Source organism: Crocodylus porosus, unplaced genomic scaffold (genome assembly GCF_001723895.1).
Source record: "Crocodylus porosus isolate Cpor-Errol unplaced genomic scaffold, CroPor_comp1, whole genome shotgun sequence".
NCBI classification, from domain to species: domain Eukaryota; kingdom Metazoa; phylum Chordata; order Crocodylia; family Crocodylidae; genus Crocodylus; species Crocodylus porosus.
Genome location: NW_017728931.1, coordinates 4,050,865 through 4,073,712, shown reverse-complemented (window position 1 = coordinate 4,073,712; position 22,848 = coordinate 4,050,865). Strand labels below are relative to the sequence as shown.

At 39.7% G+C, this 22,848-nt stretch overlaps 1 protein-coding gene across 1 annotated transcript in view; it reads right to left on the bottom strand.

The window, feature by feature from the left end:
• Nucleotides 1-4,685: 4,685 nt before the first annotated feature.
• Nucleotides 4,686-22,848, bottom strand: part of XRN2 (5'-3' exoribonuclease 2) — a 101,740-nt gene continuing 83,577 nt past the window's right edge. Inside the window, exons 25-27 of the mRNA XM_019543850.1 lie at nt 18,372-18,441; nt 11,872-12,016; nt 4,686-5,265 (exon numbers count right to left, since the gene is read on the bottom strand). Coding sequence (XP_019399395.1) covers nt 5,203-5,265; nt 11,872-12,016; nt 18,372-18,441 — 278 coding nt within the window. The 3' untranslated portion in view covers nt 4,686-5,202. The remainder of the gene's footprint in view (nt 5,266-11,871; nt 12,017-18,371; nt 18,442-22,848) is intronic.

The window sequence follows — 22,848 nt, the reverse complement described above, 5'->3', positions numbered from 1 at the left end:
AAGAAGAAGAAGAAGATGATGATTTTTTTTAGGTTAGTTAAAGGAAAGAGAGAGAGGGAAAAAAGCGCTACTTGGTCGCTGTACATATATCTTATAAACCAATTGAAGGCGAACAATAAATCTTTTGAAGTGCAACTTATCTCGGCAGAATTAATTTTAGAAGGGTGCCCCTTAAGTGCAATTTCATCATTAGTTGATTGAAAGTAAATTGAATTGTAACTCAAGGTCGAGGAGCGCGGCGAAGACAGAGCCCGGCTGGCTGAGAACAGCTCTTGCCATTTGGGTGGCGGCAGAGGCACAATTACATGGAGGAGAAGACCGGGCTCATACCAGTGGAGGAGATTTTTACAGAAGAGCTTTTGAACTTTGATGCTTGGATTGCAAATGAGAAAAAAACAAACAAACAAACCCCACTGTTTGGTTTAGTTTTTATTGTTGTTATGAATTATTCTGATTATGGTTTAGTCAATGCTTGTATGTCAGTGGACAAACCACCCGTGTAACAAGTGTGACCCATCACATCCTGCGACAGAGAGCGAGCTGCTTGGTTTCGACTCGACTGCAGTTGAACCGAGCTGAGAAATAAAAGGAGATGAGAACAATTCCCAGACAGTATTTTTTCCCTCGTCCCGGCTCCTCCGCACACCCTGCCCGAAGCGAGAGAGGGTGGTAGCTTAGCGGGTCACCCCCTGCCCAGCCAAGAGCGAGGGGAAGCCGGGGGGGCGGGAACCCGCAAGGAGAAACTGCCAGGAGCCCAACCCCAGCTAGGCGAGAGAGGTTTGGGCTGATTCAAAGCCAAGAGAGCAGATTAAAGCCAGTGGGGCTGCTTCCTCCTGCCCCTCTCCCGCATCTAGAAAAAACATATTTGCAAGGAACAAAGAACACAACCCCCAGCAGACTCCCCCTCTGCCCAAAGAAGGGTGACTGTGCCCCAAAGCTTGCAAAGAACATTTCCCCCCCGACTACTGAGTTGAGCTAATAAAAGAGATCGCATTTACCTTCTGTGCCATTTGCAAAGAAATACCTCCGAGCGGTTCCCCACGGTCGTTTGCCAGAAAAGCAAGTCGCTGTGACTCACAAAGTTGTGCTGCTTCATTGAGACTCTGTGTGAAAGAGGCGTTTTGCCACTTGATCTGCCCCTATTTTTCGTCCTAATCGGTCTTTAACTCTCAATTCAGCGATCCGCAAATATATTCGGTCTCCCAGAGACCTGAGGGGAATTCGGCTCCAGAAAGTTGCGCTGCTCTATTTTGGGGTTGTAAAAAAAATAAAATAAAATAAAAAATGTTTCTAATTGGAAACATTTTTTGGGTGCTGGAGACTTTAGTCTGACATGACAGAACGATTTAATCCAACAAATCGTGAGCGGAGTGAGAGATATTCAGAGAAACCCGATGAAAGCATGCTGTCTTATGAATCTAAAGAAAAAGTGGAATATTTTGCTTAATACATGCGGAGAACAAGCAAACACAAATCTCTCAAGAGCCACAGCCCCAGCCCCAGCAATTTTATAACCGAGTTGAAATGTCTCCGCTATCTGAACGGGAAGGTCCTAAAACCTGCTTAACTTTTTTATTTCTTTTGCAGAAATAATTTTAGTTTAACGTTTGAACTGGGATTTTTTAAAAAATCCCCTGCTTCCTTTATCTTCCCTCCCAATTTGCATCTCATTTTCCAATTTAGAGATGTTCTGGTCTTAATTTCCTTCTCAAATAATTTTGCTACCACACCTGAAAAGATCGGATGCCTTTTTTTTTTCCGAAAGAGATTTGAAACAGATTCACTTTGTGGCTCAATAGCGATCATTGCAATGAGATGCTGCTGCTTGTTATTATTACGATTATTAATATTATTGTTGTTGTTATTATCATTATTGCTATTATTCCATTGACGGTCAAACAAAAGGGGTGGGGGAGTCAAACTTTCTAAGGAACAAATGATAAGCCAGCATTACAAAACGGTCTCTGGAAAGGAGGAGAACGATAACTGGAGCCCAAGGAAAACTTTTCAAAAAATAAAACCGGTGAATGTGTGTAAACAGATTTCAAGACGACAGGCTTCTTGCTGCTTACCACGAAAGACTGGGGGACCCGACCTGGATCTGAGCTTAGTGCTCCAGGTCCGCTCGGCCCGGTCATGAGGCACGTTCAAGATGCTGTTGGGGATCCTTTCGGCTACGGAGGGTCCCCTGATTAAAATGGCCGGGCTCCTAAAACAGCATGTTTAGCTCCAACTCTTGATGCATTTCTAAACCGAGAAATAGGCAGGTGTGTGCGATGCACCCACACGCACGCGCACACGGACGCCGATATATTTTGCAGCCTTCTTGGGGTTTCTTTTTTTCTTTCCCCACTCTCTGTCTTACCCCGACCTAAAAGCGTCGCTCGCCGCGAGTAACGAAGCCGATGTAAAGCCCGGCTGGCACATTTCCGAGGGGCGTGTCAGGGCGCAGGCGGCGGCGGCGGCGGCGGGGGGCGGCCTGGTCCCGAAGCCGGGTGCCGCGTGAGGAAAAGCTGCGTCCCCCGGGGCTGGTTTCGCGGGGGGGACGGGCAGGCGGCGGCGTGTGCGCGCTCGGCCGGCGCCCGGCTCCTCGACCCGCTGGGCCCCTCGCTCCAGGCGCTTGGGCTTGCCCGGCCGGGGAGAGGAGCGAGCCGGCGGGACAAGCGCCCTGGCCGGGGCAGGACGGGGACGAGGCCAGTGCGGCTCCAGCCCCCGCGTTGGCTCGGCCGGCCCCGGCTTCCACTTGAGGCTGGAGCGGCTCCTGAGGAGCTGGAGCAAGGTTCAAAGGCAAGAGGACCCACCTCTGGCATGACCCAGCCCCCGCTCCCAGGAGCGGGGAGAAAAAGACTCTGCCCTACTACTCCAACCGCATTAGGTTGAAGGCAGGACTCCGAAGATGCCAGCTTAGCTTTTCCCGATTTTATGCCCACAGGAAAAAAAGAAACCCAGCAATTTTTCCATGGGAAAGACCACACTTTTTTTTTTTTTAAAACACCACGGATTCCTACACGGAGCCTCTGGATTTACCTTGTAAATTCTGCTTGCACACCAACCAGGGCTGCTAACGCTGCCTGGCCCCCTCAAGAGGATCTCAAGGCAGGCCAGGGGGGCCCCAACAGCCTGCTCCGATCACTGACCGATTTAGCACAGCTTGAGGCAGGAATAACCAAACACCTCTCCCAAATCCTTGTTTAAACAGCTATAGATTGGAGATGCTGCCAGGAAGTCCAGGGCAGGAAATGTACTGCCCCTGCAGTTTGGTACTTGGGTACCATTACTGGTTTACCACACACCCTGACCCCTGTGTTAGTGTCACTGTAAGGGCAGACTATATATGCACACTCGGGAAAGTCTTGTCCACCTAATAATTGGACCATTTTACTTTCTCATGTATGGCAGGCTTTCATCTCAAATTACTTACCTGATAGGTTTGCTTCACAGAAAGCGATTGCAATCTTCTGGAGGGAATGGAGGAGCTGCAACAGCCATGGATTGTGTGTGCGCCAATACACAGGATAAACCAGATGCATTAATAAACGCGCAGCCAATTGTGTCCCTCCCCCCCACAAGCAAGTGTAAGTCCTGACAATTACATTAGTTACAGGAAGGCAAATCAGGTATGAAGTCAACTTTCCCTTTGTAAATTTACTCTAAAACATTAGGGTTGTGTTTACAAGCAGCAAATCAAAGCATCCTGCATTCTTATTTTTTGATTTAATGTTAAAAGCACCCAAATGGGAAAGAACTGTCTTGAGAATAAATTTACAACATGTATGTGAGAGAGAACATGCTTACTGCTGCTCTTACCCTGCTTGATAGCAAAATTAATTTTAAAACCAGCCAACATTTGAATGTAATTTCTTACTCATCACAGGTGCAATCTGATGGCCTTTACCAGCAAGACAACTCTGCATCACAAAGAAATATTCTGCTCCACCCTTAATGCCTTGCAAATAATAGATCTAGTTTCACGATTCCTTCCTCTCAAGGTTATGTTGATCTGGTCTTTTTCGTTGTTCTTGAGGATTAACATCTGTGCCCTTGAAGGAGGACACTGCTAAATTGCCTATACCAGATGGTCCAGGAGAAACTATTTCTGGTAACCTTGTGTAAGACTGAATAAAACTATTTATAAAGGGAAAAAGGCTGTGTGTGTGTGTGCGCGTGTACACACGTGTATTTAAGAAAAAAACTAAAATGGGATGCTTAAATGAAGAACACTATCAAAGTTAAAATACTGTTTATTTAACCAGACTTTCTGTAGTGGAAGCTGAAATCTTTCCTCGTTAAACCTGAAAAGGTTAAGATTTTTTTTTTTAAGTCTCTTTTAAGAAAAATATGAAAGCTTATATGGAATTAATTTCCAACTCATTAACAATGACTGTGTGCATAATTTATTTACATAAAAGATGCATATTCTGGAGAAAATGATAAACAACTTAAATACAGCCCATGTTTTAATAAAAAACACTTTTAGGGCAGTCAAATATTTAGCATTCCAGTACACTAAATATAAAACCCTTTGAAAACATACTACTACTACTACTACGTAGTTGACCTTCAACTATTTAAGTGAACCTTTGTTTGAAATAGCCCAAAGCACAAAAAGTGTTTTTCTGTAAATTATATATTATTCATGCCAGAACAGGTAAAAGGCACCAAAAAGGAGGCAAGAACAAAGGACAAAAGGTTATAAAAGTTGAAATATTTTTACTTCGAAATCCAGAAATCAAACTGTTGTGAAACAAGTACATCAATGAAGTGTTCTTAAAAGGAATACCAACAAAAGCATATCAATAAAACATTGCATTTCCTAGACTGCCTGTTGTACCTATCCTCAGAGTTAATAACATCCATTTCTTATTCTTTAAAAAAATCAGTTTCTATTTTCAGACTTATGCTGTGAACTAAAGCATATCTGGATTTAAAATTCACAGACAAAATTAGGCATATAATCACGTCATAAAACAGCAATACTCTTACTTCATCAAAATGTCTCACAGGGAAATTAGCAAATCTAGTTTACTTGTATTCTAAAGTACAGTGTTTTGAAGCAACATACTCCCCCCCCACTCTTTTCAGTAAGAAATGTACACAATTAAAACAAATATTGTAGTTTAAAAACTACTCAGACGTTTCTTAAACGTGTCTCATTTCCACAGCTACTGTAAAAACAGATTTTTATGATGGAAAACTTCAAGACTAATTCCAGTTGTATCTTCCAGCGGGAGGTGGTAATGGGTAGGGCCTCCCGGGGCCATATCCCTGTAAACAAACAAAAGCAAGCATTTATTTGCTGGATTAGTGACAGTAAATAAGTTAGCCTAGCTTCAAGCTCCAAGCAAAAATGGAACAATGCATCCTTTACACAGAAAGGTACCACAGAAAGAGCTAAACTTCTTCGAATTGTTTGCAGAAGCTCTCCTGGATAGACACGCGTCAGTTTATATAAAAGAGTACGCGCTGGATACAACACTGGTCTCACCATTTTAAACATGTGCCGGAAAAGATGGAATAATCCTAAATAAGAATCCAGTAAGTTAAAAGACAGCTCCAAGTAATTTATTTGAGCTGGAAATATAATGGCTTGGTATTCTCTTTTCAATAGTGCTGGAAGTTAGAAGCTTAAAAGGGGGAGGGGGCTAGCAACAGGGTTTGAAAAGCAAATTTTGCATGCAAAAACAAAAAAACTAGGTTCTATATTACACTTAGAGTTAAGTTTTTACCCTAGTTGCATTATCAATGTATCCGTTTTTTCACTTGGTGTAAGTGCAACTTTTTGTATATTATAAATTGTAAGCTGATCTTCTGCTACACAAAATAGGAACTATTACTGATACAAATGAAAGGAATACAAATTTGCACTGGGCACAGTTGTGATACCCTCTAGTCAAATGACTGGCTGTAAGTCTATCTATGGGTACCTTAATGGGACAGTTAACTTTAAACTAATTTCAAATGATTCCAAGCAACTTTTCTTTGGTCTCTCAGGATTAGTGATTTGCCTCTACAATTTCATTTGTGTGTCATTTGAGAAACTGCATAGCCAGTCTTTTCCTTTAGAGCAAAGGTGTTAAACATTCAGCCGTCAAGGCTGGATGCAGCTGCTTTATCCAGCCCACCAGGCTATACAAGTTGGCAACGGTTAGGAGGGGATGTGGCCTGCTGCAGAATCCTGGGCCCTCGGCAGCAAATGGGTAAGCAGGGGCTGTGCTAATACAGCCCCGCTTGCCTTACTACTATTGGCCTCACTGCAGCTGCCCTATGCCCCGTCCAGTCTGTGACGAGCCTTGCAGTGTGGGGCACAGGATGAGTCTGACATTCCTGTCCTAGTGCAAGCTTTTATCCAGACTCTTCCATGAGTGCTTAGGAACAAACAAAACTAAGCTGAGGTAGAAGAGGCAGCAGGCAAATAGATGAAAAGGGAATACAGGAGGATGGGTTGGCTTGAACATATCCTCCTGCCCGAAGTAGCCAAAGAACTTTTTCTAACATCACTCCCTGTGCTTTTGAAGTAACACAGAAAAGTTCAGGACATGCTGATTTAAAATGGGATTTTTAAGTTAATTAAAAAAAAATACAAGTTGCCATATTCCTTTCAAAAGCAGTATAGCATGGCTTCTCTTGCTTTTCTGAAATGTATCATTCAATCTAGGAAGCCAATGCAGAGTTGCACAGGCATCATAATGCTTCATTCTTGCATTATTATAAGCTAAATGCTCTATAGATCGACAGTCCAACACTCTTTCTATTCAGAATTCTGGTACACTTATAAGACACAGTGATAAACTACAACAGAGGCTTAGAACAGATTTAACACATTTACTCTGTTACTGTAATGGGTTCAACAGTGTGTTTATTAACCCCTTCAGGCTATGCTCTGCTTACAAGTGAGAAATTCAGCATGAGTACTTGCACCATTTCCTTTTTAATCCTCTCAAGTCTTCATAGCTTAGTGCTGCTGTCTATACACATCAACTTTCAGGAACTGTTTTGCACTTCTACAACTCTAGGGTGTCTTAGTCTTACAAAAGTATTTAGCAGTCCAAAGGCAATAATCTTAACTAGACATTCACTACTTAATCATTAAAATTTGAAATACAAACCTTTTTAAAAAGCAGCTTACACAACACCCCCCCTCTATATTTCAATTTCCCTCCTGTATTTTAAAGAAAGCAGGTTGTTTTCTTGGCTAGAAATCAGTTCTCCCTCACATTTTTCACATTCAAACCTTAACAGGAATTCTGTCACCCCTAGATTTATCTTCTACCAGGCTGGAAAGTGAAGTTAAGTCCTGGACTAGTTCAACCCATCCTACTGATTTGAAATTTTATAATCAAAAACCCCCTTCCATATATGAAGAAATGCAGAAGTTTGTCCCCGAGTACACAAATCGTTTTATGAGATGCACCATCTTCATTCACTCCTGCGTAACTTTAATATTTTGTGCACCTTGACATTAACTACATAGTCAACACTTGCTGCATCTACACAAGATGCTTACTATGCAGCAGCCCGTTACTACTGTGCAGCAAGTGTCACTAGGCAACTGTGCCAGGATGCTACTGCACAGTAACACTGATCACTGTGCAGTCATTTAGTACCTGCATAACCAAGTACTAAATGACTGCATAGTAACAACTGCAGAGTCAGCATCTCATTAGATGTGGCCATTAAATAACATGAGACTGAGTAGCAAATGTGCTGATGACACCAAGTTGGGTGAAACTGCAGCACTCTGGAAGGCAGGGCTAGGATCCAGAATGACATGGATAGACTGTGGAAATATTCCACAATCAATCCAATGAGATTCAACAAGGACGAACACAAAAGGTCTGCGCTAGGGATGGAATAACTGAATGCACAGATACAGACTTGGGAATGACTGCCCAGGCAGCAGTATTGTAGAGAAAGACCTTGGGATTACAGTGGACCATAGGATGAACAGGAGCCAACAATACTCTTTTTGCCAAATAAACTAACAGCATACTGGGTTGTATTAACAGGAATGTCACTTACAAGTCAAGGGAAGTGATTCTTCCGCTCTATTCAGCACTCATCAGGCCACACATGGAATAGTGTTCCCACACTTCAAGGATGTGGACAATTTGGAAACAGTCCAACACAGAGCAACAATAATGATTAGGGGCCCAAGAGGCAAGACTTATATGAGGAAAGTCTATATAACCCTAGTTTTTCAGCCTGAGAAATTGAAGACTGAGGGGGGGATCTGATAAGTGTTCAAGTACCTGGAGTTCGATTAAATAGAGCGTGGAGATGGGTTTTTCTCTGTGGCTGTAGGGGACAGGACTAGAAGCAATGGCCTCAAACTGCAGAAGAGGAAACTTAGGTTGGGGATCAAAAGAAACTTTCTGACTATGAGGGTGGTCAAGCACTAGAACAGGCTACTTACAGAAACTGTAGATTTTCCATACTTGGAAGTTTTCATGAGCAGATTAGACTGGATACTTGGCTGGGGCCTTGAGCAGGGAGCTGGACTAGATGACCTCATGAGGTCCCTTTCAGCCCTACTTCCCCATGATCCCACAGTCATTTTCCCTTTTGCAAAGAGATCCAATCGCTCTGGGACAAGGGAGCAGTTTGCATTGAAGATACTCTGCATGCAAGCAAGCTCCAGTTTGGAAGACCAATTTGAATGTCCCTCCCTGAGCCCTGACTGCATGAAAACATCTAATTAATTTATCCTCATCATCACAACAGCTCATTAGCTGCTGACAGACATTAAAAGAAACACAAACAAAACACAAAACAGTGCTTTATCAGAAGAGCAATCCCATTAGTTTGACCAAGCTCCCCAGTGTCTGTATAGATTGGGCATTTCAGCAGGGGGTTTTGGCTTTTTTTTTTTTAAATCTAAAGTTGATTCAATCAGCTATTAAATAAAAAGGCCAAAAAGCCCTGCAGAAATGCCCAATCTATACAGATGTTGGGTGAGTCAGGTGAAACTAATGTGATGCCTCTTCTGGGCATGCACTGTGTTTGGTGTGGGGACATGCAAAGCTTAAAGTAAAGCACCCTGTTTTTTTTCCCCATGTCTGTAGGCAGCCATTATGAATTTAAATCCATTTGCATTTCCTCTTTAGTTTCATGACTCTGGTGAACACATTTTATATAATCCCATGAGAGATTTCGCAAACTTCACTCTGTCCTTGAAATCTGCCAATACACACCTCTTGGTCAAATTTAGCCACTATGTTTAAGGACTGTGGTGTTGTTTAAGAGGTTTGAAATATGGGTTAAGTAGTTTAATTACTGTGGCTAGAATTCTAACCCTAAGCTAGAACTCCTTCTTCAAATAAAACCACTCAACCTGGTTTAGTCACAGTTAAGTACAATTTGGTTTGACTACAGCCCAGTCTCAACTGCTGTAGGCATGCTTGTTACACTATTAAGGGGCCAAACCATGATGTTCCCTCTCTTTTTTATGCTCTCCAAACCATAGAAGCAGCCTGAGCTGAAGTCTTAACCAACTGAGTCTTTACAAGCTTTCTCTGAACTGAAGATATTTTAACAAATTCCCCATTGCTAAATGGGCTAAATGAACAGGAGCTGAGGAGTAACTGGCTACAGATGTTTCCAGCATCATCCTGTAACCTTGCAGCTCCAATAGATGAAAATAGAGTTGGCAGCTGGCAGGCTCTCCCTCTTGGGCTCTTAACATCATGTACATTTAATTCAGCCAAACCAGCTTTAGAAATGGTGGAAATTTTTTCAAAAAAATTCCCCTAATGGAGACGAGGCTGAAGTAGCTTTATCATGATCACAAATGGGCTGACCTTGCATATGAATTTTTAAAAAAATTTTTTTTAAAGAGTGACATTTTAAAATGGGGACATCTGGATGGAAAGATAAATAACTTGCATATGGCTAACCAGAGGCTCTCAAAATTACATTGTGCTGGTACATGCATTTATTTTGATGCACGAACTACTTTAACAATCGCTTATAATTCAACTGTAGTTATACCCAGAACATTCAGGCAAGAATGAGCTGTCACAAAAGAAACAGGAAAGGAAGTGGATCGGAAGCCACAGTGGGACGTTTATAGTAGAAAACACCATATCATAACTGTAAAGTGTTCTAAATAGGCTTGTGGATTAACACAAGATAAACTATATTTAAAAGGAAGTTTTCAGAAACAATGCATGAGTTTCTTCGTTAGACACTGAAAGGTATTTTAGATGCCATACTGGATAATCAGCTCCAGAACATTATCAGGATCACAGTTGTTTGTTTGCTTTTAAAAAAAATAAAATTTAAAAACACACACATTTTTAAAGAAGGAAATCATATAAAAGATTAGAAAATTAACCCACCTATTACTATATTTTCATGTATACAACATGCACCTTATGTGGGGCAAAAACAGCTGCTGGAACATGCAGTGCGGATTCTATGCGAGACATGGTAAGAGCAAAACAACAAGCAGGCTTAGCTCCCTAGCTGCTGCTACTTCATTAGTTACTACAAGGCAAGATGTTTTCCCCTTGTTCTGCCTTTCAAAAACAAAAGTGCATATTTTATTCCAGGGCACGCTAAATGCAAGAAAGTATATTAAACTACTATCAGTAATTCTCACTCTTGGGTGCTAGCTGCAAGCAAAGCCAAACTCCATGGAAATGAGACAGAGGCAAGCTTTTTAATTTTTAGCAGAGCACAACTTGGTTTCCATGTGAAGTCTTCGGACACAACTCTGGTGCCCAGGGGCTTAGACTTTCCCTTCCCTGTTACTCTAGCTGCTGGCTGGGAATCTTACCTGAAGTCTATGAGCATCAGGAATGCACTACAAGTAGCATAATGTTCATCATCACTATTTCTGCACCCAAACTTTTCAGTATTGCTATGCACACCTTGATGTGTTATTTATTGGAAAGGTGGAGGAGTACAGGAGGGCTTAAGAAGGATTGCAATTGATGTTTTAGGTTCACAGTGATTGTTCATTGTGGGTTTTTTTTTCTTTTTTTTTAAAACTGTGATGGCAAGTCCATATAGAACTTAGAAAGGGGCTACTTGCTTATTTAAACCAAACAAGTAAATAAATGGTATATGCACCTGTATATTTATAATCATTTTTGGCTTTTATATAGGGTAACATGTAAACAGTCTTCCATCCAAGACAGTGGGAACCAACCATATTGGCAGGGATACCATAAATTAGTTCTGTACTCTCCCCGAGTGCCACACCAATCCTCCTGCTCTGCCTGCTGCTCCTTACCCTGTGTTTCCTGATTGATCTGATGCTCTATCTGCCCTTGTACTGCCTGTCCCCTCCTTGATCTGATGCCTGCCACCCAGAGGCTGCCCATTCCACTTTTTGTACCCATGCTGCTGGCTGGCCATCCCTGATCTAAGTCAAATTAGTATCTTCGTGTCTGAGAAGAGACACAAAGTCTGACTGTGGAAACTTTAAACATGGAATTAGTATAATGTTTTTAATTCATTCATAAGGACACGTTAGATTCAACTCCCTCAAATGTCTCCATTTTATTGCATTTAAAAATAGGACTTTCTACCTGGAAGAAATAGTCACACTAAAGCTAGAGCTATACTGCAACAGTAAATATAACCACAGTATGCGTCAGCACAGAGCTTTAAAAACAAGGGCAGTAAAGAGATGGTAGAAGGGGCTTCAGTCACCAAGGTAAGTCAAACCAAGGGTGTCTGGTGAGTCTGAGCTGAACTCCACACCCCTGCACCTCTCTGGTACTGGAACCCAAGCTAATTTGCGTATGGCTAGCTGGGCTGCACTTCACACCTCCCCAATGCAGTGTAGGTAGGTTCATGCTTCATCTTTCAAAACTCATATGATTTGGGAGAAACGAGCATACAAATCATACAGGGCCTTATTACCTGTCTTCCCCTATCCAGCCGATCCTCAGGCCTCTGTGGGTAATTCATTGGTCCACCTACTCCTTGATACTGATTTTGTTGGAATGCTGCATTTTGGGATTGTACCATGCGGTTCCAAGCTAGAAGAGGAGCAGCCCCAGAACTCCTGCGCAAAGAACAGATGGATTACAGCATGTTATTCATATACATATAACATATGTATATTATCATATTCATATTATGTACAGGGTCTCCTATTGCATAGCCTAAGCTTCTGGATGCTGGTAAAGCTATTTGACTGGCTTCAGATTTAGTGCACAATCCCACTGTATTTTCTGCACAGCCATATTAAATATGGAAGAGCTCAGTGCCTCTCAAATACACATTTGTTTCACATTGGACAAGGAAAGAAAAGGTTTGCAGTTTTTTTGTTTGTTTTTTTAAACTTTTAGAAGGTGTTTATGCCCTGGTTCCTTCTCTGTAGTGTGTGCCAGAGTGAAAAGAAACATTCTTCTAAAAATGAGTTTCAAATTCAGTTCTACTAGTAAGAGATTTTTTCAGAAGCCCTGAAAGGATTCTTCTCAGCTTGAATTTGAGGCAGGTTTGCCAGCCTGTTTGCAGTGACCTCAAATGTATATTTAAAACACAGTATTACCAACTTAGCTAAATGTAATACACTATCCAAAGAGTAAACATGTGCAGCACAGGAGAATGAGGCTTTATTTTCTAAATGTCCAGACTCTTTCTGTGAGACCATTCTTTCTAGTTAATTGCAGGTTGCAAATGAATTCTTACTGTGGAGTATTTTGAATCTAGGGTAGGGGCCTTGGCTGTTTTTTCCCATCCATTATTCTGCTCAATATGTCAGAAGGTCTGATCGGGAAGAAACCTTTTCAAGTTCTATTGATGCAGTTTTCAATTGACCATGGTGACCTAGCAACATAAGCACTAATTGGCTTGGACTGACTGACATTTGGTGTACAGTTTATATGGGAACACAAATTCAACATCTATTATAACCTAGTTTGTCATCCTAGATTACTAGCAGGAAGAAATGTTTTAATTGCCTTCAAGTACCCATTCTACCATTACAATTATAAAGCAACAGGTATAATACATAAAATCATTGTTTGATTAAAAATATTTAGAAAAATGATACAGCCAAAGCTAAGCACTGCTCAGGATATAAATTCTCCATCATCTGAGACTACTCAAAATCCACCTATTCTCTGCAGAAAATGTGTCACCATGTCATGGAAGGGAAAGGGAAAAAATATTAATTACAGAATTAGATATTACTGAATAAGTTTCATATAAAGTAACCTGTCTCCTTAAATCTGGTTCGGAAGATGTGTATTAGTTAGCCTACATAGCTGAAATTACTTTTGTTGAAATGCAACATCCAAGGAAAATTTAAAAATACCTAAATATTATTTGGACAACAGGTGTGTTTGTACATTATTTAATAAACAGTCACTGCACCCTTTTAATTTTACGTTACTTGCAGAGACACTGACTTCAGTTTCACCTTCCTCATCTTTGGAGACAGGTTTCATTTGATTAAGGAGACAGACTGATGGGAGTTCTACTGAGGTTGATGAAGTTGTTGTGAGGCTAAATTTGAGTCTTCTTTTTTTCCCCCAAACAAGCACTCAAGGTTTTAAAAAGGCGATCACTTTCTCTTTCTTGAAGTTCATACCAAGCACACTACATGTAGCCACCTGTACAAAAGCTGGCAAGCAAGACTGGAAGTTACTGAGGGGCGGGCTGGGAGGGTGTGGGGTGGGAGGGAAGAGGAGAGGAAATGTTTTAATGAGAATGTCCCCGACAGGAATGGAAAGAAGGTCTGCGTAATGATAGTGTACTGGACTTGGTACGCTGTTTCAGAAAACCCAATTGGCAAATATAACAAAATGGAAAAAAGTACATATTTAAAGACCGCTTTCATGTTTAAATTCCTGTTCCCATTCATTTCAGGTTTCCACTGTAAAAGCAAAGCATTATGACTGCTTTGTCTTGTCAGATTTTAAGGACAGCCGTAATGTTCAAAACAAAAGCAGTAAGAACTCTTGCCATCCACTGAGATGAAAGAACTAGGTTCCTATTGGAAAGTAAGAGTCTTTCATGCTGGTGCACAGTTGGCACTTACAATATGCAAAATGTACTTACTGAAACCAAACCAAACATTGCACAAAAGAAAACATTAATTACTGCTGAATTGTATTCTTTTTGCTGATTTTCCATCTCATGCAGCTGACTATGAATACACAAAATGTTATCTGAATTATGTATTAGAGCAAAACTGTAACTACCCGAACAAAAAACAAACAAAAAAACCAAAACAAACCAAAAAAAAAAAAAATCAATGGATGTTTGTGTGCTTAAACCTGGAAAACAAGATCACACAGCAATGCAAACAAGACACTCATTTCTCTTCCTTGAATACATGCACACTAACATTTGTATTCATTTTTCTGGGAACCTACTTTTATCTTTAGGTAGACTTAAAGTATATCCTTTTCTGTCACAGAACTACCATTGTGACGGACAGGGTAAACTGCATTGAAGTATTTGGAACATGAGTGTAACATCAATTCTGGACATTTACTACCAGGCAGAATGAACACTTCCATTTCTGATATGGGCTGAAAATTCTGTAAGGTTTCTATCATCAATCAAAGTTTTAAAAGCAAAATTTTCATTCAAGATCACTGTTCCAATTCTATGCAGATACAAAGGGATGGCGGTTAAGTTTCTACTTTGTAACTAAAAGGTGGCCCAGAAAGAAAAGTGAAGTGAAGTGAAGTGAAGTTGTTCAGGAAGGAGTACAATAATCATCACCACTTTAAGGCATTTATACCCCCAGGTTGCTTCCCAGTTAAACAGTCGACATGTTGGTTTTTAAAAGTAGCCATTATAACTGTGCAATAACTATTCACAATGATTTTTGCGATTCACCGTGATTGCACACAGGGTAAAAGTTAAACATATTTTTATATTACGCAAAGGTACACTCATTTCAGTAGTATCACTTTTCTCAATCTACGTGTTAGGATAGAGTGACAACCTACTGTTACTAGTCCATGTTTCAGAAGTCAGTTGATTTCTATTGTTTTCAAACTACTGTAGAAATGAAATGTACACTCAGCTATTAAGCTTCCGTTAAATTCAGTAAGTTAAACACTTACAGGGCATTTAGTATCTTCATAATGCTGTACAAGTACCCTAATACTAAGAGCAAAAAAAACATTCTTCCTTTCTGCCCTTAATTCACTAAATTACATACCATGCTGTAGAGGTACTCTAATACTAAGAGCAAGAAAAATGAGCCTCCCGCTCTCTCTCCATCTGGTCTTTAATTCACTAAATTATGTATTGAACTTGTATCCTAAAATGGTATTAATGCAAAATTAAAGTTGAGATCTTAATCTGACAAACAAAGTCAGGAAATTAAGTTTCATTCCTTCAGGAACCAAATTTGGCGTCTTGTACCTACATTTCACTACAGGACCTAGGCTGTGTCTTAGCAAGGATATATAAATAAATACAGTTGTCACACCAATGCATGGTCCTTTCTGGAATTATGTCTGGTTCTAGGGACTAGCTTATTCAAATACACTACCCACTGCTGCATATAATAAAAATGAAAGGACTTGAACTAATATATATGTACAGGGTGCAGTTAGCAAACTTACCGTAGCAAGCTTTATAGTATAAAGATATATGCATATATTCCCATTTCAATTTTCAGTGGAAGTCTTATCCAAGCACATACAGTACAACTACCTTAAATTCAGGTTGAGATGCATGCAAATTATGCTGTCAACATTCATTCACAGAGCAATGACAACATTTTCTTCCCTCAAGCATAAGGATGTGAGGGTTAAACCTAGATCTCCCTCAACCCTAGGAAACTTGACCACCAAGAACAGCAGGTAGCAGATGTAAAAAACTTTGAAAAACTAACACGAAGTCTTCTCAGGTGTACACTGAGTATTAGCATAGGCTATAAAATAACTCAGTACCAGAAGAGAACAGATCAGCCAAACCATTTGTAAGCATGAAGCAGCTGCTTTGTTCAGGATTATAAAAATCACAGGAAGTTAATTTATTCCCCATCCATCAAGTCCCAAGCTTGGGGAAAAAAAAGTTAATCCAGGTGACAACTTATTTCGATTGTCAAGTACAAGCTGTTTTCAGCACTTTTTTCCCCCGCCTGTGTCCCAGCTCCATCCCCATTCACCCCAAATGCAAGAAGTACCCAAGGAAACTTTCAGCCAGCTTCCTCGACATTTCAAAAATCTTCCTGACAGGGATGGGGCTGTACTTGCATTCCTTTGGCTGCTCCACACCAGGGAGGTTCCAATCTCCTGCCTGCCTACTTCAGATTAAGAGGCGAATCACTTCCTCATTTGTACTAAGCAAGGCCAGCAAGAAATCCAGTACTAAACAGAAGCAGATTGTGACCAGCAGCCTTCTAACAGTACAGGAACATGTTGCTTCTGTCCTGCCAGGTAACTACACACAGGCTGAAAATATCTTATGATGGAATATATACATAGACTGTATTAAAACAACATCTAATCCAATGAACTCCACCCAATTCCAAGATTATAAGAAGTATATAAGAACAGATGAGCTTATATTTCAATATGCAGATAGAAATCGATGATGTGTAATTCCAGGACAATGCTCAGCATGTGTTAAACACCACATTCAAAAATATGGTCAAATTATTTATTCTCTCTGAAGGCCAGAACTGGCAAGTTGGTGATTTGTATAAGCTAAATGAGAGGTATACAAATTATCGTCTGAAAAATTGCTGAATTGTGAAAAATAAGATCTTATTTTCATTCAAAAAGCTGGAAGCACATTCCTTCCCACTTCTCAGAAAGGTTCCTTTCTAGGATAAGCTGTAACAGAAGAACTTTGGTCCCATAAAGGAATAAAAGAAAGATTAAAATATGTATGTGAAGGACTGGATGGTGATCTCCAGTAACATCACGAACAACACTGCAGTAGTTACAGTACCTTGGATAAGTTAATGGGAGAATGACACAATAGTACACTACACTCTACGAACACACTACAAGGCAGTACATTTTAAAATACTTAAAGAAAATCATGCTCTCTCTTTCTCCACTATTGTAAAAGCAAGCCATTGAACAACCTTGTGACTATAGTATACACATATGGCACAGTATGTGAAGAAGTGAAGGGGAACATAGTATAATATTGGGAAAAAGAGCATTTCAGCTTAATTATCCAATTTATATTTGAATCACTGAACCACTATACTTTACCAAAAAAAGCAAACCCAAAGAATGACAGAATCACAGGGTTCTAAAATGGTAATAAAGTAGTACGCCAACGTGATAGCACCTTAAAAACTAAAACAGCAGCAACAAAAGCAACATTTTCTGAAGTTACATTTATTGAGATCAGGATTAGAAATTAATAATACATTGCTGAGCACAATACTGAAAATAAAGAAAGAATGTTAATGTGGAGTCTCACATTACATGGCATGTAAGAGGGAACTGGACTGATTTCAACAGGGATAAAAATGGTTGCCATGGGAGGCGTAATTGTAAAGAGCCCAACAACCTCTCCCTAATCTGATTTTTTTCAGCATTACTGCTATAAGCAAAAATAGCATATGCAAAAGTTAGTGCTCATCTTAAATTTGTACTTCTGAAAAAAGTCACAAAATCTAATTTTTCATAGGGTTCAGAGATATCTTGGAGTTTATAAAGTCTATCTGACTTAAGGGCGCACAACTTATCAATGAAGGAACACATGTAAAACATCCCTTATTACCAAACCATGTCACATTCTTTCTATTCCATGGTACTTATTGGACTGCAGATTCCATAATCCTCCTCTGAGTCCCTTCTGCATTTAATTTAGTTCAGTCTTAAGTAGTTAAAGAAACTGTTTTCAGTGGCAACTAATAACTACTGACCTACAGTGACACTGCCCTACAATAGGCTTGTCAGGCCTGAAAAAGTTGCACCAAAGAAGCTGATTAGGACTTCAAGAGGTTTGTAGCAAGAATCAATGGCTGGTCTGTACTAATGCTGTGGTTCCAGCACAGAAATGATAAAAGTGGAACACCATTAGTTATGCCTCATTAAGCTCCACAACCCTCCTAAAAAGAAATTTGTTTAGCCTGTCCAAAAATCTAATGCAGTTTTAAGCTCTCTGTGTTGAATTTCATGGTATCTCAAAAGCTTCAATAAGATAAAGGCCAAAGAACCAAGAACGGTACCAAAGCATCAATGGTAAAGTTAATTTTGAAGTTTCTGATTTTTAATGGAAAGTGGTTTTATTCCTTTTTTTTCTACACAAAGCACTCATCCCTTTTAAATAAATCAATCATGGACCGTACATCAACCGTACATCACTAGTTAATTTAAACAGAAAATTAAAAGTCCAATTCAAAACAAATAAAACCACACAATATTACAAGCTCTGAGGAAGCTCCACACTGCCAATTTATAAAATTTAAATTGCCATACCTGTCATATCTCTGCGGTGGCTGCTGAAACAAAGGTGTAGGCCCTCGCCATGAATCTTGAGGCCTGAGATCTGTATAGTAAAACAAAAAATCTTGATCAGGAAGAAAATTAAGAAGGCTTGTTTTCAATGCTAGAAGAAGATGATACTTAAAAGTTGTGCTCAGGTTATCTTAGGTTTTGAAAGATTCATGAGAATAAAGAAAAAAACCCAAACTGGGCTTGCTGCCTACTATTATCATCAGATCAAATTCTATTGAATTAAATTGATGCAACTGTAGACTAATTGTGATGTGACACTGGCTTGATGCAGGTGAAAATACAGAATTCAGCACTTTGTATGAATGTCTAGGAGGAAGTTAAATTTCAGGAACAAGGTAGAAAAATTACAACTGCAGAGGCTAGTTTGTGGGTTAAGATTTTAAGCCCTAGAAAGATAAAATTTCTGGAATTTTTAAAACAAAAAACACCAATCACCCCCCTCCCCTTCCTTCCCCCAAAGCAATGTGGCTGAAAATTTTTCAAAAGTTGTGGTAATGTTTAGAATTATTACATCTGTCAATAACAGAGCACATGCACAGTGTGTAACTTTGATGTGATTTCTTTCCTTTATTACTGAAAAAAAATATAGTTAACTCATTATCTACTGAGAAATGTATTAATTAGGCTGAACTATTTGATGTACAAACTTCAAAAGAACTTGGCATGATAAAGTCAGCAGGATGGGAAGAGTAAAATGAGATTTGAAGAATAATGTATTTTCAAGTTTATCTGGCTAGCAAAATACTACGATTTACTAGTGGTCACTCTGCATGCAAAGTTAACATACAGAAGGGAAAAACAGGTAAATATGGCTGAGGACACACAGCAAGCACTACAGCAGTAAGAAAGAGTAGTGAAACAGACCACCCACTTTTCAATTGTTTTCTCCTAGTCAAACTAACTCTGGGCAAAGAAGTAGTAGCAACAACATTGCTCTAACAAGACATGCAATTAAAGAGCTGCTGTTCTTCTAAATAAATTGACCAGTAAACAGGATGAAAGAAACATCTAATCAATAGCTCCATGGTCAGTTCACAACACTTAAATTGTGTATCAATCAAAAGCTTCAGTTTCAGTGACATCTTTGATTATCTTCAATGGTGTTTAAGTGTGACCTAATTTTAACAGCTGTTTCCAGAAGTTGTCTAATGGATATACTGTGATAGGACACCAAATACCCTGTTAAACTGTCAATATTCAAGGCTTCTCAAAAATGTGCTAGAATATTACATTTCCTTTTTTAACTCCACATAAAATAAGCCAAACACAGGCACAGGGAAATCTGAGCCTCTCTCCTCCTAACTCAGCTGGATTGCTTGCACATTTTAATGGTCTGACCTGAACAGAAACCTTTTAGGGCAGCACTTGAGAGAACAGTGTATAGCACAGGCAGGTCCTATTGAAGATAACATAGCTTTGCCAGCGGAAATCCATTCTGATCTCCAATGGTTATGCTATTCCTGGTTGGGTTTCCTTTGATCAGAATGAATCATGTACACAGAAAAAACAAAAAATACGAAGGGGTTTGCAGTATGGATAAAATATCCATGGAAGCCTAGATTAGGATCCCATAAACTCATCAACTGCTAACTTGAAGATAATCCATTTTATAGGTGAGGACATTTTTTTCAGGCCCCACTGAGTAGGTGGGGAGTTTATGGCATCAGTTAAGGCACTGGTGATGGACTAATCTGCAGCACAGGTGCCACAAGTGGCATGAGTAGTTTCCACGTGTGCTGCATGGCAGATTGGAAAGGGAGCAGGCAGCACAACAGTAGATAGGGCAGGAAACAGAAAACAGAGCAGTAGCTCTGGCAGGAAGCACAGGGTAGAGAGCAGCAGATCAGCAGAGAGATCAGGGCAGGGGGCAGAAAGCAGAGCAGATGATCAGTTAGAGAAAGGGGACTGGAGTGGCACTCTGGGAGGGCACAGCACCAAATTTGTGGCACACCGGCCAAAACGGCTGGCTCCCACTGAAATAGGAAAAGAACAATATCAGGCTGAAAGTTCAAAGAGCATGGTATATTAGAACTGAAGAGGATACGGAAAGCAGATATGGTCCCATCATTTGAAGCATTTAAGTTAGGTTCGTAAAAAAGCATTCAAGTATGGATTGTAGTGAACAGTCTTCATTATACTGTCCATCCTAATTTTTCACAATTCATAGATGTAGATCTGTTCATTTTAAACTGAGCTGAAAATGAAATATTTAATCCTAAAATACAGAGCTAAACCAAAGCATATGATTCTTATTTCTCTTAGTTGAGGCTGTTCCCCAGGGGGTTCTCATCAGTGAAAAACACTGTCCTACTGCAAGAAGCAGTTATGTTTTGAAATCCTTAGGAACAGAGTACCGTTAGAATAACTAATCTACATTTTGAGGAAGTCTCTAAATCATTAGGGAACACAACTTTATTTTCAAAAGCATCTAAATCATTTGGATAGTCCTGACAATTTTCACTTTAAGGCCTACAGAAAAAGACCTGTGTTTATGAATCATTTAGTCAGGCATAGCCAGCCTACCATAAATCACTCCATGCCATGTCTCAAAAAATATAGCCATCACAAAAAATATAGCAATCAAGCACAACAGTTCTATTCTATTTTGGTTACAAAGCTTAAGTATTGCAGACATTAAAGGCAGAAGAACACAAGTTGGCTCAGATAAAACCTGTTTTTCTGCTGAACACTCAACTATGCAATCATTTTATGACTGAAGAACCAGATTTAAAAAAAAAAAAAAGAACATTTACCACATGACCAGCTGAAGTATCAAGGAGTTCTGGTTGCATAAAAAGGTGTGATTAAACCAGAGGTTGTATTAAACCTGCTCATTAGTGAAGTTGGGCTTGCACTGAATACAAAACTGAGGTAGTATTATTGATTTAAAAGCCCAAGAGGTACAACAGAATACTTTGTTTCAAATTATTTTTTGTGGAATACATAATTAAGAATATGACAAGCTCCAAGAAACCATGTTTACAAGGTATTTTTGATGTTAAACAGCTGGAGGCCCACAGGATAAGGAACTACACGTGAAACTATACCAACATGAAATTAATTTGTTTGTATTTTGAATTATCCTAAAACTTCCCTATTCAAAACTGAAGTCTGAAAACAGAAGGTAGTTGGCACTGCATTATAACATTTGGTTTCAGTATGTTTTAACAGTCCCTCAAGTTCTTAATTTTTATTTTTAACTCAAAATTAACAGGTAAAACAAATGGAAGAGACTGGGTACACAAGCACTTTCAAGGCAAAATGCAAAACCCATTTTGACACAGCTGTCCCATAGTCATCCCACAAAAACACAAGCAATGTACAAAAATTAAATGCAGCCTTTGATGATTATACGGAAGATGTCTCTTTGCGTGCACTCTTTATGTTAGATGCGACTCCGACACAATTGTAGTAGGTTCTTTAAGAACTCTGACAGAGGATTTTGGGTAATATTGATGACAAAGCCAAGAGTAACAGTAGAGAGTAACAGTGGGAGTTAACAGAAGAATGAAGAGGAAGACATTCAAACTGTCCCCTTCTTAGAATATGGAGAGCAGGGAGAAAATTTATACACTCTCACTCTTCAAGGAGATGGGGAAGTTACCTTTCTCTGAGCAGCTAGGAACTAGGCAAGGTCTCCAATTAGTCAGGAAGTTGTGTAGGTGTAATAAGTTCTCCTTCTCCTTCCCGGCAAGTTGAAGGCCTACATATAAGTCAGCTTTTATTTAAAAAAGTCTTTTGTACATAAAGACAAGTCCAAGGAGACGTTCTCCAGTGAAAAACCAAAGGAGTTTGGTTACTACCAGATACAACGAGCATCTATCATATAGACCCTGAACAGTAGAAGTTTGACATATTGAAAATTCTCATTTTTCCACTGGAGATGGTGACAAAGAAACCCCTCCATCCATCTAGCTCTAATCAAGTCTTTGTACGGCCTTGAGGAATGCATGCAGTTTAAGCATTCATAAGCATAAGTGTTTCAAATAACTTATTACCATATGGCTCTGATAGATGATCAATCTAAGGGAAAAAGCCTGAAACAGTGAATTGCTCTCCAAAAAGGTACAAATAGGAGAGGAAACACGACAGTTATTATTTTCTTTGGTCTGCAAAATTTAGGCATTTCCTAGCACTATAAGACCATATAAACTGCCTTTTCTACAGCTCCTCAAGTGACAATTTATCTAATCAGTGTGGCAATCAAAGACAAGATTTCATGTTTACTGATTGCACTAATCAAAATCACTTTTCCAATGCAGCTAATTGACAAGTTTACTGACTGGAATGGAAGTCATAAATCAGATACTCTGGATTGCAGAAACCAAATGTGTCATTCACGCAGAGTGCTACCAAACTGCACTTGACTCCTCCAAGTTATCAGCACACAGACAATTATTCATCAACTGAAAATTGGCACATCAAAGTCAAATCAGAG